The 18,049-nt window shown below is 53.5% G+C and overlaps 1 protein-coding gene across 4 annotated transcripts; it reads right to left on the bottom strand.

Annotated features, from left to right (window-relative positions):
- Window positions 1-364: 364 nt before the first annotated feature.
- TMEM240 (transmembrane protein 240) lies at window positions 365-16,412 on the bottom strand. 4 transcript variants are annotated; one of them, XM_086764659.1, is made up of 4 exons: window positions 16,380-16,412; window positions 15,226-15,332; window positions 3,874-4,082; window positions 365-800 (listed from the first exon to the last, which is right to left on the bottom strand). In XM_086764659.1, exons 2-4 carry the CDS (start codon window positions 15,315-15,317, stop codon window positions 652-654), a joined length of 450 nt encoding a protein of 149 aa, XP_086620785.1. In that variant the 5' UTR covers window positions 15,318-15,332; window positions 16,380-16,412; the 3' UTR covers window positions 365-651. The 4 variants fall into 4 exon arrangements, with proteins under 4 accessions (XP_086620785.1, XP_086620784.1, XP_010114145.1 ...); XM_086764658.1 differs by lacking the exon at window positions 16,380-16,412 and adding an exon at window positions 15,561-15,949 and having other exon boundaries at window positions 15,226-15,367; XM_010115843.2 differs by lacking the exon at window positions 16,380-16,412 and adding an exon at window positions 15,561-15,949.
- Between the last annotated feature and the right edge of the window lie 1,637 nt (window positions 16,413-18,049).

Genomic DNA, 18,049 nt, shown 5'->3' with positions numbered 1-18,049 from the left:
CTTAAGGCAGGTTTCAGTGTACAGCAATGCAAAGAACAAATCCATTATCTATTCCCAGGACTGACTTCCCCCACAGCAACTCCCACAACCATGAACCAAAGCAAAAGGGACACCGTGCCTTCAGCACCAACTGGCAGCAGTCCCCATCCAAACCTGTGACCAGCCAAGCCATTCTAGCAACGAAAGGAACACAACAGAGCAAAACCAAGCCAAAGAACCAAAGAAATGGGGGACTTGAGCTCTTGGATGAGAAACTCTGCATCTTCTTCATGTTGTCCCACCTCCATACCCTTGGCCAACATTCCCCAAGGGTAGCTGGATGTGCAGGACAGCCGTGAATGCCAGGAAAAGGGGGTTGAAAGTATAATGCAAATCTCTTTTTTCTCTTTTTTTTTTGTTTTTGTCTGCTTTTTACATATATACACAAGTCTGAAAATAAAATGTGGAACACAGTGCAATGTCTTGGCTGCTTAGCATCCAGGACTGGCTTAGTTGTGCATCATGGTGTGCCACAGGGACACACGGGATGGGTAAGTAAAATTGTGTCCTCGGCTGGCTTCCATAGAGGAGCAAACTAGTAGCTGTTCCCTTGGAAGAAAAGCAAAGTCCTTTTTAAAACCTCACTGCAGTCTCTGGAGGGGAAGGCATTCCTCAGAGGTGCCGTGGGCTGGGGTGCCCATTATGGTACAGCTTCTGTTTGATGTGCACCATGTTCCCAGTCGCCTCCTCGTACTGCCTGTGATGACGTTTTCTGAACTCCTTTAAGTTACAAAACTTCGGAATCCAAGACCAGGAATTGTCTGGAAGGCAGAAAGGAGAAGAAAGATTAAATACTACAGGGATGATGAGACCCATGTTCTCCTGCCTTTTGTAGCCTTGTTCCTGGCCTGCCCCCCAGAAATCAGGCACCAGTTATGGCCTTGGCAAGGCCATCCTTGGGGCTCCCCTTCGGACCAAACTTGTTCCCCAGCCGGACCATTCCTTGGCTGTAGCCACAGCCCTGCCCACTCCTCTCCCAGCTGTGCACCAGCCTGTGCCCTGACCCAACCACCAGCCACCCACCCCTCAGCCATGGCCCTGGGCAGGCAGCAGAGCCCACCTGGGCTGTGCCTGCTGGAAGAACCGCTTGTTTTAAGATGGGCATGGATGGGCTGCGCTGGCCCATCATGACAGTGGGAGTTAGAAAAAGCAGAGTCCAGCTTTCTACTCTTGGTAGGAACCAACACCTCATGACGAGCCCTGTCCTCCAGCCCTCTTTGTGCTTTACTCACACACCCAACGTCGGGCGAACAGGATGGGCAAGATTTAGCAGAGGCAGGAACCTCACGCCGAGCTCTGCTAAACTCTGTAGCTAGCAGGAAGCTGCTCTGGGGACCAAGCTGCCAGGGAAACAGCAGCACACTGCTGCTGAATAATCAGCATCCCTGGTCAATCCTGGTTTTTCTGAAATGTTGTCCAATTTCACCCACCATCAGCACAAGCCCCTTTCTGCCCCGCAGCTGGTGCAGGCTGGACAGCATCATTTTTTAGCCAGTGTTTCAGCTCTCGGCCCATGAACCTTTGCCTGTAGCAATGCTTCAGCTGCCACTCAGTTTTATGAGCGCTCTGGCTCGTTCCACCCAGAAATACACAGCCCAGCCCCACAAAGGAGAAGTTGAAAGTCCCAGAGATTGTACAAAGTTGAATTATTGCAACAAGCACGAGGTGCTGTGTGACTGCAGCTACTGTGAGGCGCTCTCTGATGTCTGAGTTTCCATAGGATAGTTGCTATTTTAAGAACTCTCTTCCGTCAGGAAAGAGCTATAGGTTATCCTAATAGATCAGAATTTAAGCTGATCAGGACACAATGTGACATTGAGTCATTGCTGAGTGGTACTCTTGTATTTCAGGGAGGGCTCTACGTTCTGTACCCATGCAGTGGCTGTATTACCCCTACCCCTATCGTCACAAGCATCACTTCTGTCTTCAGAAGGAAATTTTAGCTTAGGTACTCATTCAACAAGGAAATAGGGATTCTTGCTGCTTATTGCCTTTACAATCCCTAGATTTTCATAGTTGATTTGAATTAATAGGAAATACCTAAAAGCTCAACGTTCATTATTTTGCTCTGAATTCCCCAGTGATTGTTCAGCCTGCCCTTAGTGAAACGTGCTCAGCACCGCACAGAAGCCCAGTTTGCTCTTTGTCAGAGCAGTCCAAGGCATGTAAAAACCTCTACTGGAAAGAGACGTGACGTCCCATTGCACAGTACACGCTGGAACCCTCACAGATTAGATGAGGAGAGCTTCCAGGGTCTCTTCTCCCACGCGTTCAATGGTGAGGACACAGGGTTGTGAACAGAGCCGGGATCCGTGCAAGTACACGGCTGTGCAACAACCAGCCCGGTTTAAGAGCAGACCAGTCCTGTGCTACCAGCGCAACACCACTAAGACGGCACTAAGGAACAGTATCTCAGGCCAGAGGGGAGGTCAGCCGTCTGCAGCGTGAAAGGGGCACTGCCAGTGGGGTTGCCAAGGGAAGAAAAAGCTGGGTGCAAAGTAATCCTGCATTTTCTGAAAAGATGTATCCATACATCTATTGCACCATTGGCCATCCCTTTCTTAAAGCCTTAGAATATGCATACACTGGGTGAAAAAAAAAAGAAAAAAGATAATTTGGTTTAAATACTAAATTAATTACTAAAAATAAAAACCTACGCAGTGTCCATTCACAGAAGGTAGGTTAGATGGCGACACCATGCCTACAGCTCCCAGCTCCGTAAGAAAAGGCAGCAGCTCTGAAGAGCAGCGTTGCTGTACTCCCCAGCATCTCGCCCAAGGACAGCTCCTGCCAACCCCAGGGGCACTGAGGAGATCACAGCCGCCGGGGGGGAGGTCAAAACCAGGTGTCATGGCCTCAACATTGGCTCGGTACCTTAGAACTCACGGGAAACCCTGACAATTAGCCTTCTGCTTGGGACATAACAGCAACGCAGCCCCCAGAGAGTCCTGATTCAGAAACTGCTCTGGGGCTGCTGCGGATTTGGGAAGACTGATGAGAAATTAATATTGTTTTGATCTCAGTTTTTAGAGAGAGTCCGCTTCCCTAATTAGAATTTCTTACAGGTTTACAGATAAATCTTTCTCTTGCTTGCTCTCCTTTTCCTCTGAGTTGTAATTTCACAGACACCACCAGTCAGAGTGAGAGAGACTGAGATTTATAGGGACACTGTTATGGAATTTCAAATCATTTGCTATTTTTAATAGTTTTTCTGTCTTTCTTCCCCTCCAACAATTAAAGTCCATGGCACGTCCATGCTGAGAGAGCACAGAGGGGCAGAGAGGGACTCTGAAGGAGAGGAGTGCCTGTTGGTCGTTCTCGGGCTGTTAGTTCAGGATGCTGAGCTAACTGGTCCAAAGACTAACTGGTACGGCTAACACTTCTCCCTGTGGGGCTGATGTCACCACTGAAAAAAGAACTGACACATCTGGAACAGCAATGAGGACAGGGAAACCTCAGCTGCTGCATCCCTCGCACACCACAGAAATGCCTGTCATCATCAGCACCTTGTCACAGGTTTACACAAACAACGAGAGGCTGCGCTCCATCAGCATGTGCCTGGCTGCAAATTATATGCACAGAAAAATCCAGATTTCAGGGAAGTTTTGTCTGGCCTGAAGGTATTCTGCCCACATGTGCAGACATACAACCACCATCTGCCAGCCTGCCTACGGGTAAAGGTGTTGCTTTCCATCAAACACCCCTTTGCACCAACACTTCACGCTTTCCAGAGCAGAGCCCTCAAGGCCAGGATCCTCGGCTGGCTATTTCCACGGGAACGTTCCTCCCTGTGTAGGAGGGAAGGGTAAAGGGAGCCCATCAGGCTGCACTTACCATACCGTCGGCTGGTTCTCCAGGCTCGCACCGCGTAATGGAGAACCCCGTCCATCCACACCAGAAACCAGCTTATACAAAAGCCCAGCAAAAGTCCCAGCATCAGATCGATCTCTTGCTTGGTTACATTGTCAGTCACAAAGTAATTCTCCGAGGAGTCCACTACTGACTGGTCCCCGTCATACGGGATAACATAATGGACATGATGCCTGTTGCAGGGAACAGAAACAGGGAAAAGCATCAGTGGAGAAGAGCAGAATACGTTTTCCATCCAGTGCCTGCTCTTGTGGCCAGGGGCTGGTTTAACACCATTCCTTCCAGTTCCTACCAACATCTCCGAGAGCAGAAGTGCTGCCTCGGCTTTTTGTGCTTGTGTGAGCAGAGGAATTGGCAGAGAGCGAGGTAGAAAAGCACAGAAACCTGAACCCATGCCTGGAGCTCATGTCGCATTCCTGACACAGGCTCTCTGTGCCTAAGTTCATCATCTGTAAAACCAAAGATAATATTAAGGACAGCGTGAGGTTGGAGTGGTCACCCCCCAGGGACGCAAAGGGCACCGCCGCGTCCGTGTTGGCAGGCAGAGGTCAGTAACACTTTGCTCCTGCGGGTACACACGGCCCGAGAGCGCAGCTCTGCAAGTGCATCCACAACACACTGCCTCACCGGAGTCGGAAAAGTCCTCTGCTGCGCAGTGCCGCCCGTGCTAACAGCTCCACGGCACGGCTCCAGACGTGAGCTGCTTCGCTCAGTAAAATGAGAATTGTGTTTTTCACATATTAGACCAGAGCATGTTTACAGCCATGGAGGAAGTACTGGAAAGTGTGCCTTTAATTCATCCTCAGACAGCAGATGGCAGAGACCCCGCAGCACATCCCTCCTGGAAAAGCCACGCGAGCTCTAAAACCATCTCAGGCTCTCTTACTGCCTGCCTGTCCTCAAACAGCACAGCACAGGCGTGCGGCACATGCCCTGCCCGCCAACATGCACAGCAGCATGCAGTGGGGAGGGCTGCTGTGCCACAGCCTGCCGCTCTCCTCAGAGGGAAAGCATGGATCCTGGAGCTTTCGGAGCCTTCGGTCTCTCTCGGGGGCTTTGGAGAGGCTGGCTCCATATCTTATGCCAAAAGGGCGCTTGGGTTCATTTGTGCAATGAGATGGTAGAGACGAAGCTTGGGATGAAGTGCTTGAGAGCCCCTGGTAACTTGGGAGAAGAAGGAAAATGGCAGGGATGGAGTGAGGGAGTGGTAGAGTAGAAATAGAAGGCAGGTCCTTGGGGGTGAATGGGAGGGGACCAGCTGTGACAGGTGAGCTGAGCATGTGGGACAGGAGGATCCCAGGTGACAGGGGATGCAGGATGCAAAGTAAAACTGGAAGCAAGCTGCTCTGCAGCCCCTGCATCCGCTTTACATGGCTCGTAACCTTCCCTGAGAGCAGCCAGGGGCCATGAGGCTGCCCAGGCTCTGCGCACAGCCATCCTGCCTCCTCCCACTGCCCGATTTAGAGGCAGGCACTGCCTGGGCAGGAGCTGTCACCGCTGCCAGGGAGCCCAGGAACGGCCACCCAGCCATGGTGAGGTGTGCTCAGCAGACCCTCATGCCTGCCAGCACTTCTACGGTTTGGCTGCAAGTGTCAGACCACCACAACCGTCCTGCCACCGTGGCACAGATGCATCAGCAGTGCTCCCCGCTCAAGACCAGGGCACAGTTGCACGGGGTCTCCCCAGCGTTGCCCACTTCCACCCCCAGCAGCATCACCTACACTCACACCCTTCCCACATCCACGGACCCAGGCCTGCTCCCACATGCAGGAGAGGAGGCAATCGCTGAAGGCCTCTGAATATGCATGAGGTGCAGGTTGCTCAATAATCACGCCTGAGAAACGTCCAAATATTTACACAAACAAACCTCCACTCAGAGGAACCTACCGAAAACAGCCCTAATCTCAGCAATGACTTAATGGAGACCGCCTGCACCAGAGGCTCCAGCTCCCAGCAGATGAAGGCACATAGGGCTGGCGTACAACCTGGTGCCACGGCATGGGGCAGGGTGGCAAAGGCTGGGTGGAAGGGAAGCCCACCTAGCCAGGCTGTCTACTACAGAGATGGTTTTCCCTCATTTGGTTTGGGAAAACCCAGGAGACAGAGGGTGTGTGAGGGAGGGCTCTTACTCACGAATGGGAGGGCTTACATTGATTTAATGGACACAGCCCCTCTGCAGGAGGGGAAGAAGCAAGCCTCACTCACACCTCCCATGCGCCATGCTTCCCCACTCACCACCTGGGATACCTGGCAGGTCTTTAACTTACTCCCTTTCGCTTCTTGCAGTACAGAAACAGCCTAAAAGCTGAGTCCACAAACATCTCCAGAAACCTAGACTCCTTGAAACGATCCAGAGCTCGAGTGCCTTAGCAGGAGCTGGTGTGCACCTCTTCTTCATCGCTGTGTCACAACCCACAGGGCCATCCAAAGCCTCCTCACGCAAAGCGTCACTAACACACAGCCATCTTTGGGTTTGAGAGAAGCAAAACTCAGATGCATCAAGGACGACCCATGCCTAGGAAGGGTCCACACGAGATGGTTTTCAGCCATGTACCAGAAAAGAGTCCGAGCACACTCCTTCCACTGCCAAATCTCCCCCAGTACTCAGGAGCAGGGATGTGCCTGCAGCACTCACGTATCTGCACACACACACACACGTGCAGCACGCCCAGCACTGCAGTAACATGGGACATGGCGCTCTCCTCACAGGCTTCACAAGAGGCTTTTCCTACCACGCAGTCTGCTTTCTTCACAGCTCTTGTTCTCTGCTTGCAGGACACTGAGGGAAGGGACACAGTCACCTCTTCCCTGCCTCGTCCCTCTCGCAGGCTGACTCTGCAGGCTGCAATGGGATCTCCTCCAGCTCTTCTTTGGTCATCACTGGGCTGAGCAGCACTTCAGGGGCAGCAGCAAGGGCCTGACACTCCCTTGCCATGTGCAGGGGACTGCCCCCAAAGCTTAGCGATTGCAGAGTGCAGACTCAGAGGTGAAGCCCCTGTAGCTTCCATAAAAATCTCAGAATCACAGAATGGTAGAGGTTGGAAAGGACCTCTGGAGATCATCCCATCCAACTCCTGCTCAGGCAGGGCTACCCAGGGCTGGTTGCCCAGGCCCATGTTCAGATGGAGGGAAACCACAACCTCTCTCAGCAACCTGTCCCAGTGCCCAGTCACCCTCACAGTGAAAAGTATTTCCTGATGTTGAAGCAGAACCTCCCGTGTTTCAGTTTGTGACCACTGCCTCTGGTCCTGGCAGGACACACAAGAGCCTGGCCCTCCCTTCTTCGTACCCTCCCTTCATGTGTTTGTATACATCGATTGCTCCCGAGCCTTCTGCTCTCCAGGCTGCACAGTGCAATGAGTCCAGGTCTGTAGGTCATTTGGATGGAGTGGGGCAGACAGACAGACAGCGTAACCGGCTCTGGGGTGCAACTGAAGTTGGCAACAACTATTTCCAACACAACCTCTCCAGTGTGACTCCACCAACATCTCTGCATGGCCATGAGCTATAAGGCGCATCTCAGTCAGACAACAGAGGGAAGGAGCTCCAAGAAGGGATGGCTGGTTGACCCTTTCTCAGTGTTCCTGTGTGGGCTGGGCACACAAAGTGACCATGGGCTTCCAGCAGCCCATAAGGAGGGAGTCAGTCCTCACAGCATCCCTGTGCCAGCCCTTTGCCTCTACAGCCTTAAGCGCTGTGGGACCGTAGTGCCCAGGGGAGAAAGGAGTCAGTCCTGTTGTACGGTGAGCGACCAAGAAGTCTAAAGGAGATTCATAGGAGGCAAGATTCAACAGAGAGCAAACCCTTTGACCTGCCTGGATTTGGCAACTTAATTTTCCAAGAGTCCTAAATCAAAGTTGGATCCCAGGTACAAATTTCCCTAAAATGAAAGCCTCTGGTCACTAAAGTACCCTAGGAAAGCACGTGAGGCCCTGCACTGCTACCTTCCAGGCAGCTTTGGGGAGCCTTGGGTTACCAGAGCAGTTCTATGCGGTGGAGATGCCGATGCTAGGTTTCCACTGCTCAGAGTTTTCCGGAAAGGCTCAGGGAAGATTATTTTTTCCTGCTGGTGCAACAGTTGGGAGATCTGGGCTGCAGGGGTTTGTAAGCTTTGTTTTGGCAAAACAGGATAGAGTGGCGCCACTGAGACAGGGAGGAGACCAGGGACAGACCCCCAGAAGTTTTCTGTTGCAGCTCAAGCTGGGGATGTCACAGGAGTGATTCAGAGGCACGGGCACATCAGCACAGCTTGTTATTAATAGTGTGCAGAGGTCCAGGATCCCCACCACCTATCCAGGGAATTGGAAACTGGAACATGGCCTGGATGGCTCTGGGGGCTGGATCCAGTGAGGGAACACATCACCTTTAAGCTGAGGACAACGTGGGTGCAGCAAGCCACCACCAGCTCCACGCCCCTGCGCTGCCAGGGAGGGGAGCGGTGCTGGAGGCCAGGTTCTGTCAGGGCAGCTCCTCAGAGCAAATGCTCCTGGCCAAATCTTGTTTTCAGAAATGTGGCTGTCCAGGGGCTGACACAGCCCTCCAGCCAGCGCCTGTTTCACCAACCAAAGACCTTTGGGAAGAGACAAAAATCTCCTTCAGCCTTGCATCACCTTAGCCAGCAGCTAGACAACCAACACGGGTGTGAGGACAGTGCGGTTCACAGCATCCTCAGCTGTGACAGCTGTCACAAAGTGCGTGTGGTCCTCAAAAGGTAAACCGATGTCCTGACCACACTTCTTTACAAGAAAATGATGTAGCAAACAACCCGAGGGTCATACGCAGTTCAAGCTGCTATCCATTTTCACCACAGATCCAGGCCAAATTATTCCAACTAAGTTCATCATGCGCCACCTCCTTTCGTGTGCCATGCGCTTGCAGCCACATCTAACGACCCTGCTCCACCCTTGATACAAAGGAGCTTCCACAGGAAGCAGATATAATTGTAAGAAAAGAAATATCACACATTTCAGGCCAGAAAATCCCTCCGAAGCAGGAAAGCCTGGTGCTTGCCAGCAGCTGCTCTCCTGAAGTGAGTGAGAGACTGGATTTGCTGAGCCATCCCCAGCTCGACAGCACCTGGCTCAGGTGAGAAACTGAAGCTGTTGGACAAAGGGAGCACAGTGTTTGTGTCTGCACGCACGCTCACGCTGTAGCATCCCTGTCCCCTTTCCCAGTCTTTGTGACAAAAGGGGAACACCTCGTCTCCTCCCTCCCAGGACAAGCAGCGCAGCCGGGCTGGAGCAGAGCCCTGGCCAGCGTGGTGGGAAGTTTCACCACCAAGCTGCCCAAAGCGCTATTGTCCCTTCCAGTGACCTTGCGTGTGTACTGGCTGCTGCAGCCGAAGCACAGCACAGGAGCCTTTAAAAAAAACGTCACCGATCTGGCAGTTTAAATGCAAAGAGCCCGTCGCTGCCTCGCCTCTACGCTTCCTGCTTCCCCGCTCTGCTGGGGTTGCCGGCGCCGCCGATGCTCTGGCTCAGCCTGGCTCCCTCCTGGGCAGGTGTCATTCTCCATGGGTAGCAGACATGTCACATCTCCCAGGCTCACGTTGCAGCTGTCACAGCCTGGCTAGACTGACCCATTCCCCAGCTCCAGCTGGATTTGGGGGAACATGGCTTATCCTGCCTTGCCAGCCAGCCCCCAGGCACAGCACCCAGGCACGCCCAGCACAGGGGCTCCGAGAAGAGCTGGGGAACAGCAAAGAGCCTCCCTGTCCTGACCTTGCAGCCTCTCCCCAAACGTGACAAAACAGCCCAGCGCCTCTCAGAGCCACTGCCAGCAAAGCAGACCAATGTGGAGGGCACCATTGCAGAGGTGAAAACCTGGGACCCTTCGCACCAGAAGCCCAAGAAAGGCCTGGTGGTCTCCATCACCAGGCAACAAGCACTCCCAGCACATCCACAGAGGATCTGGGGACAGAGGGGTCTAATGGCTTTTCCAGAGTGGCTGGGAAAGGAGGAAACAGAGCAAAAATGTACTCTCTGTGTACCTCCCGACAGCGGCGCTGCTGGCCCGACCCTCCTCTGAGTGCGGAGGGCAGCATTTGGCTCCCCCACGGACAGAGCCCAGCGAGCAGCGTTGTTCAAAGCTGTGCTGCCACAAGACAACGCTCTGCAGCACCACCAGCCAGCCCCCCCGGTCACTGGTGCTGCCAGTGACCCCAGCAGCCGGGCAGAGCCCCAGCCAGCAGCCACCTCACACATTTCCACCCTGTGCTCTCTGGGGAAGCAGCCCATGGCACCGCAGGGTCTCTGCGCACACCAGTCGCTCAGGACAGGTCCAGCATAGCCTTGCCCTGCGACTTTCCCTCCTGGATCAGAGAGGGGGGCTGAAGTATCCCCGGACGCGAAGAGCTGACTTGAGGGCTGGCCAGGCCCCCAGCTCTGCTGCAGGGTGTTGGCATTCAGGTAAGGCTGATGCTCCTCTCAGCCCTTTCTAACCCTGCTCACCGGGAGAGACCTTGTCTGGGAGAGAACAACTCACCCAAGGTCACTCAGAAGGTCAGTGGCAAGGAGAACACATGCCAGAGCTCCTGAGGTCCCCATCCTTTCCCAGATAGGGAACTTCCAGGCCCTCCAGGCTGTTTTGACGGGTCCTTGCTCCATGCAGGTGTTGTCTGTTCTCTCCAACTCACCCTGCCTCTACGGACGCCCTTTGGTGTTTTTCCTTTGCATGACATCACCCAGCTCCTGATCTGCTGCCAGCTCTCTGCTTCCAGAGAGGACCCTTTACTGGCTGGGACCAAGACGTTCGGACTGGGGCAGTGCTACACCTCTGCAGTCCTCCATAGCCCTGCTCTCTCCTGGAAACAGCTACATCCCAAGGAGGTAGGAGCAGAGAGGTTGAGCTGCCTGCACACAAGCAGGCCCCAGCATTGTGATTTGGACAGCCTGAATGTCCACATGCTGAGGACAGAGGGTGCCAAGCTCCCCCAGGGATCTGCTCCAGCAGGCACATTGCTGCATGGCATCAACAGGAGCCAGCAGAGCGTAAATGTGGCTGTCACCCCTTCTTCCTCCAGCAAGAAGGCAGGTGTTAAGAGAGGAACAGTCCCTGTCGTACCAGGCACATCTGCGCAGGCTCAGCGCAGCGCCAGGTGCCAGGGCCAGCCCTGTCTCTCTGCTGATGTTCTCGCTTCGTGCATCATCACTACACCAGCTTTTCTTCCCAAGCAACTGGCAGGATTGTTTTCCCACTCAACAGCTGAACTTTGGCCTCAGGGGTTCCAGTAGCTTTGCCCTCCTTGGGTTTAGAGCTGCCGAGTGGGAAACCATCAGTCCAGCCTAACAGTGACAGCCCACCTGCACAGACGCGTGCATCTGCTGGCACCCGCAGCCCAGAGGACCATCCATCTCGGCTCTCAGAGCAGGACCGCTCCTCTGGCAAAGGCACTGCCCGGCCCAGGCTGGCTCAAACAGAAAAGAGTGGCTCGGTGGACGTTGCCACTTACAGACCACAAATACCCACGGCTGGGAGAGAAGGGCGGCTGGCAGCTGCACCTCCAGACAGCATCACCTCCCAGCACCACGCAGCCGGCCAGCCACGGGGTCCCGGCAGTCACTGAGAACTTGGCACAGCACAGCCTCCACAAGCACCCTCTCAGCTCTCCTGCCTCCAGCAAGGGGCCACGACTCCCTGCTGACACCACAGACCTGAGAAGCACCTGCCAGGGCCCAGTGTAACGAGGTCACTCCTGCCCCAACAAATTGCTACCTTGCTTCTAGCATCAAGTGACAAGAAACAGCTTCAGCCCCAAACAGCGCCAGCGACCCCGATGCCACAGGGACGTGCGTGGCGATGGCAGAGATCAGCCCTAGCAGTGCCAAGTGTCCAGCGTTCAGCAGCGCCTGAAGATGGGGCTGGTTTTCTTCCCCTAATGTCTTGACCCCAGTGACTCTCCCCAGTTATTGCTAACACAACAAGTGCTTAGGAAAATGGGAAAAAACCCCGAAGTATAGTCCCCAGCTGCATGGAATTAGGCCCTCTCTATGAGGCAAGGGTTGGCAGGGGGCATTTTAGGAAGAAGTGGGCAGGGTGCCATAAGCGAGCACTTGCTTTCACTTCTCCTAGGACCTTCTTGCTAGGTCCAGTCCCTCATGGAGAGGAGAATTGGCAGAGTTCAAGGAAAGGCACATCCTGCCCACTCTAATGAGCCCAGAGCCACCAAAATGTGGGCAGAGCCTGGGGCATCCCTTGTTATGGCTCAGGCTGCTGCCTGCCAGCCTCCCACCAGAGACCAGCGCTGGAGGGAGACTCATGGTGTCCCAGCCGCCCCTCCCCAGGGAGCGTGGGCAGAAAGAAGGGAGGAGAGGGAGCTGGAAACACAGCCAAGGGAGCAGGGATCTGGGCTGCAGAGGCACTAATGACATACATCTGCCTTTGCCCCGCTGCCTGCTGTGGTCTGAGCCAGGAGCCAAACGGTGGCCACCCAGGGCTGCCTGCAGTCCTCCCAGTCTTCTGTCTGGGAAGGGCACTCCAACACCACAGAGCAGCAGGGACAGCCAAGGGCTCCAGTCTGGGCTTTTTTCCTGGGGCCCTGCAGAGTGGGACACAGAGGCCGGGGAGGGGCACAGCACAGAGCCCCAAATCCCCTGGCACAGCCGGCTTCAGCTGGCACCTGAGACACAAACCCAGTCAGCCCTCGCTGCCTGCAGCCACCACCAGCATGGCCACAGTTCCCAGACCCTCACTCTGACATCAGCTCAGCATGGATTCCGATTCCTTCCGGAGAGCACACCCTGCTGTACCCTGGATGCCCCAGGCCAGCCTGGGGTGCTTAGACATGGCACTGTTCCTAGGGAATGGGGTCCACTCTGACACCCTGAGGAAGAATACAACCACGACAGGAGAGGGGAAGGAAAACATTTCCGAATTAATTAGTTGGTGTGACTGACACTATAACCTAGGCTAGGGCAGGAGGGAAAAACAGTAATCGTAGCAGCTCAGCCTATGGCGTATCAATCTTCATTTATTTCAGTTCCTCCTTCCCTTCCATTTCTGCAACATTTACTCATTTTCCCCATTCCTCCCTGCAACACACTGAACTGCAGCCAGTTCCCTCCTCCAAGGGCTCCCTTTGGTTACTGGCAAATTAAGAGTCCTTTATCAACGCCCAGTACCACCATTCACAACAGGATGCACCCTTGCCCGGTGCAAGGCGGTGTCGCTCATGGCTCATGCTAAAGGCCTGTGCTCAGAGTGCTCAGACAGCTGACAAAAAGGACAAGGCGCATTCAGCATCACCTGCCTTTTAAATCAGAGACCTCAAAACACCGAGCATCCAGGCAGCAAGTCATGGCTTACAGAGAGCAGGTGAGGATCACAAACCAAACCCTAGCATGAGGCCACGCAAAGTCCCATGGGATAGGGATGCTTCGTCAAGTGTCTCCGACGTCAGAGCACAAACACAGTGAAACCAATGCTCGTGCACAACAGGAGCCCGTGCTCAGGAGCCGAGACTGGTATGCTATTTCTGTTGGCAAGAGCCGTTGCTTCTACGTACCTAAGGCAACCGGTAAGCTGCTGCTTTTTGCCTCCTCTCAGATCCACACTTGACAATTTGGAAGCTGTTTTGTGCACTTTCTAAGAAATGACCTAAGTATGTCTGGGGAGAGTGCCATGGCTCATTTGTCTGCCTCAACAACATCTCTGCAGACATACAGTTAGAAGAGAGAGGAGTGCCCCTGCCACCTTCTCAGACCTGGGCAGAAGGGACACTCTGCCAACACCACCAGTGAGACCTGACACTCCTCAGTCACTCCAGAAGATGTTGAAGTCTACTACCAGTAGCCAATTTTCACCACCACTGGTGTTGAAACACAGTTGTCATAAGCAAAAAGAGAAATAGTTTGAAGCGGCAGAGGAAAACTCTAAAACTAGTCAAAAAACATCAAGAAGACTCAAAAAAAATTACCTAAGAAAAATACAATACTGCCAAGAAAGTCAAAGACACTGTGGACGTTTCTTGTCCACAGTCTTCCTAACTAGTCTTAACACAGAGGTGCCCAGTGAGCCAGGTATTTGGACTTTGCTTACTAGATCACGCAGGCCTGGCTGCATTTGGCCGCAGAGGTGCTGTTTGTACCTTCTTTGCTGTTCTGCCACAGAAGGCTGAGGAGGAACCGTGAGGAGAAAGGTAATGATTGCTTCATTCACCAAAGGCAGAGTGGAAGGGCAAAGCGGTTTCCCTTTGTTAAGCTATGCACATCCCAGTTTCAGCTTCGCTTCCACACCAGGGACACCAGAAGGATGTGACGCCTGGGAGACAGGATGCAGCTGGTCCCAGAGGCAGCTCGAAGAGGAGCAAAGCTCAGTCTAAACGCTGGATGTGGCAGGGAGGGCTCCCCCAGCCATGTCCTTTAGCTGGCACAGCCTCATGCTGCTTCACTCCCCACACAGACAAGAAACTCCAGCCGGCAGTGAGTAACCAGGCACAGGAGAGGAATGAGGCTTTTTGGAGCGTAGGGTAGGGATCACTCACAACAGTCCAGGAGAGGAGAGAGAAACTCCCCTCCCCAAAACTCAGTCCCCAGGCTCTCACACAGAGAGCAGCCAAAGTCCAGGTACAGGCTGAGCACCTGGGCGGTTACACACGACACAAGCAGCACTACATCGTTCAGGAGAATGAAGCATTGCCAAACTGCCATGGAGAGAGGCAGGTGTTTGTCCAGCCATGAACTTGTACACAGCAATAGCATTGCTCCTGCAGCAGAATCCACCCCGACGCTCGCAGCTTGCTAAACGCTCTGCAAAAGCACAGACCAGGTACCTCAGCGTGCTGTCCAGCATCATTACAACTCTCAGGAGAAAAGCCACAGAGAATTAAAAGCTGATCAAAGGTTACAAAGCCTCAAAGTGACACTGTCCTAGTCAGCAACGCTCCTTCCTGGACACAGACCCTCTGGGTTCTCCAAACCCCGTTCCCACACAACCACCAACTGCAACACCCTGACCACAAACACGCTGAGAAACGACACAGCCCAGTGACAACAAAGGCAAAATGACAAGCCTTTACATGAAAGTTACTCACTTTCCAGGGCTCACAAATGCGTATACACAAGCATGCACACAAAGGAAAATGGACTTCCAGGCCCACAGAAAACTCTCTTTTTTTCCAGAAAAACAAACAGAAACCCCGCTCTGTTCACGCAGGAGCTGTTGAGGAAGGTGAGAGACAGCCAGAATGCAAAAATGGTAGTCTAGCCAGCAGCACCCTGCTGCTGGCCACCACCTCCCAATGCCTTTCCAGTGAGATGAGATGGGAAGGGGCTGGGGTGGGGGACGACAGGTGAGAGAGATCTTACACAAGTAACTTACCTTCCACAGTTGCAGTGACAAACTCGGTCTTCCCCTCTCAGATGCGGTAAGATGTAATTGTGAAATCTGTCCAACAACGCATTCATGTCCATCAAGCAAGCTATTGCCTGTAAGAGCCCATAACCAAGGCATCTGGTCAACTCTGGATGATGGAATAAAACATTGACTCTAGTTTGATTGCCAAAGACCAAAGCAGTCATAAAGAAAATAATCTCTGGTGTTTAATGGGGCACACACACATGCACACACACGCGTACACAGAGAGGTGCCCAGGCTGAGGGACAGTGCGGGGAGGGGGGGGAATGGAGGGGAGGGAAAAAAGCAAAATCTCTTACCATAACGATAGAGGCGCCCAGGATCATGAAAATCATGGTGTTTGCATTCATGGACATCAATAGGGAATTGCCAGCGGTCGGGTCCGTCCGCCCCCAGCCCGCGTTATTCCGCAGAGCTCAGCCCGGGGCGCATCGCGCTGGGTGCCCGCAGGCTGCGGTGCGGCGGGGGGCGGCGGAGGGCCCCCCGCACACACACGCACACACAAGCACTCCCCCCGCGCCGGGGATGCCGCGGGCTCCCTCTCCCTGCCCGTTTTATTTTTTTATTTTTCTAGGACAAACGTGACAGGTAAAAAAAAAAAATATATATATATAATAATAATAATAAAAAAAATCTCTATCTCTCCCCTTCCGCCGGCCTCAGCCGAGGGAGGTGCGCCACGTCTCCGGGAGCGGGCACACACCGCCACAATCACAGCCCTTCATGCAGCAACTGGAAAGCGAGCCAGCCAAAACCGGGGAGGGGGGGAGGCTGGGGGAGGAGGAGGCAGGCTGCAAAAATCACCCAGTCCAGGGGGAGCCTCATCGCATCTTCTTGCTCGACCCTCCTCAAAATCTCCCTCCTCCCGATGGGTGAAAAAAAAAAAAAACAAACAAAAAAACCAACCAGAAAAAAAACCAAAACCCTAACCACCACCTCCTAAAAAACCCACCACCCCTCCCGGCTCTGGGCTGCGTGTCCCCGCTGCTCCGCTCCGCGCTGGAAGCCCCCGGCCCAGCCCCGCACGGGGGAGGGATGCGGGATGCAGCGGGGAGATGCGCCCAGGCAGCGCCGGCCGCCCCCTCCCCACCCCTCCCCAGCCCACCCCGGGCATTTACCTAGGCGGGGAGGTGCTGCTCCGAGAGCGGCTCATTGCGAGCGACAGCAGCAGCGACAGCTCTGCGGACCTGCCCTTGCCGGGCTTCCCCCCCCCCCCCCCAGCATCGCAGCCACAAACCCTTTTCCCGAGCGAAAACCTCGGCAGCGGCGCTTGGCCGCATTTTTGAGTCCCACAAAGCATCCTTCCCCCGCCCTTCCTCCCGCCCGGGCTCGGCCCCGTCCTCCCCGCACCCCGGTCTGGGTCTTCCTGGGCCCGAGCGCCCACTCGCCCCTCTCTCGGGGAAGGGGCACCCAGGGAAAGCTGTGGGCACCCGGCCCTTCTTCAGGAACGCTGGCACCAGAGCCCCCTAAGAACAGCCGGGGTGATGCAGACACGGGAGACCCCCTCACTTTTGTAACAGAAATAAAATTACCCTCTACAACTTCGTCCCATCTATCAAACCTGAGATCTAAAGTCCAAGCAAAAGGTCATGCTTCAGGTTCTCCCACGGTTTTAATGCACCGTGCTATTTGGTCAGTCCAACTCAGGCCATGTTTAGGAGCTTCTGGGAAAGATAAAAGAACGTAAGTGACCAGCCTGTAAGTTCGTGTTTGCTTGCTTGCTTGTTGTTCTTTTTAATGTAAACTGTGCAATCTGGATGAGCAGAAGAGATTACAGCCACCACGTGGGAAATGCGTGGTAGCACAGAGCTTGATGGTTGTTGCCTCGTGTCGTGCAGTGCTTTCCCCTCCACGTCCTCAGCCTTCCTCAAGGTTACCTTCTCCTTGCGGGAACGCAAGTATCATTTATTTTTTTTAGGCTTCTCAGAGCCATCAAGGTAGAGTTTGCTTGTTCTGGGTTTTGCATTCTTGCATATTTATTTTTCTTCTGTTCCTCAGGCCACAATCAGCCTCCTTATGTAATGACTTGTGTTATATAAAATCCATTCTTCAAGGAACAGTCATTAACCTACTACTGGGTATTGAAAATACCAAAATACTGTCACACAATTAAAATCACTAAATGGTGTCCTCAAATTAGAGCACAGATGCACTGCAGATTTTTTTGTTTTAAATTAAACCACACACATGAAACATTTGATAACCAGGCACTTCATGCAAAAGAGGAGCAAGGCTGGGACACCGCCTCTCGTTGCCATCCTGCCCAACCCCATCAGGGTTCCCTCCCCAAGAGCCCTCTGCCCCAAGCTGCTTTCACTTCTTACTGAGCCAGACCGTGGTTTCTACCATCTCTATGCAGACCTCAGTAGAAGTAATGCAGAGATAATGCAGCCAGATACTCTGCTAGTTGTAGAAAACATCATGCATTTTTAAAGTAACAGCTGAATAAAATCACAGCAGAGAACAAATAACTTGAAGACAAGTCTCAAGGAATTTTGTGTAACTGAACTCTTGCTCGACATCAGCCAGTGTTTCTGATCTCCCAGCCATCCCCATGAACCAGGCTAGGCCAGCTCCCAGCTAGGTTTAAGGCGCTGCGGAAAGATTTTGTCATCGGCTCAGATATAAGCTGGGTTTCTCAACATAGCTCTGGAGGAGCCGTCTTCCCTTCTTGTCCTTTTGGAGCAAAAATTCTGGCTGATGGGGATTCCGAGTATCACTGATTCTGATCATTCTGTTCTGGGTACGCTGCAGTCCTGGTTGCACCTAGTGCCCTTTACACCTCCCA

This window comes from Chlamydotis macqueenii, chromosome 21, assembly GCF_036417535.1.
Source record: "Chlamydotis macqueenii isolate bChlMac1 chromosome 21, bChlMac1.mat, whole genome shotgun sequence".
Classification (NCBI taxonomy): domain Eukaryota; kingdom Metazoa; phylum Chordata; class Aves; order Otidiformes; family Otididae; genus Chlamydotis; species Chlamydotis macqueenii.
Note: the sequence above shows the minus strand (reverse complement) of the source record. Positions and strands in the feature narration are given on the sequence as shown.

Bases quoted from the DNA above. Each gene is read 5' to 3' on its own strand.
- TMEM240 (XM_086764657.1), bottom strand. From the start codon at position 15,425: ATGACTGCTTTGGTCTTTGGCAATCAAACTAGAGTCAATGTTTTATTC. The intron at 4,083-15,225 runs GTAAGTTACTTG...TCCCTGCAACAG, and splicing joins TGTCACTGCAACTGTGGAAG to GCATCATGTCCATTATGTTA. The intron at 801-3,873 runs GTAAGTGCAGCC...TCTGCCTTCCAG, and splicing joins GAGAACCAGCCGACGGTATG to ACAATTCCTGGTCTTGGATT.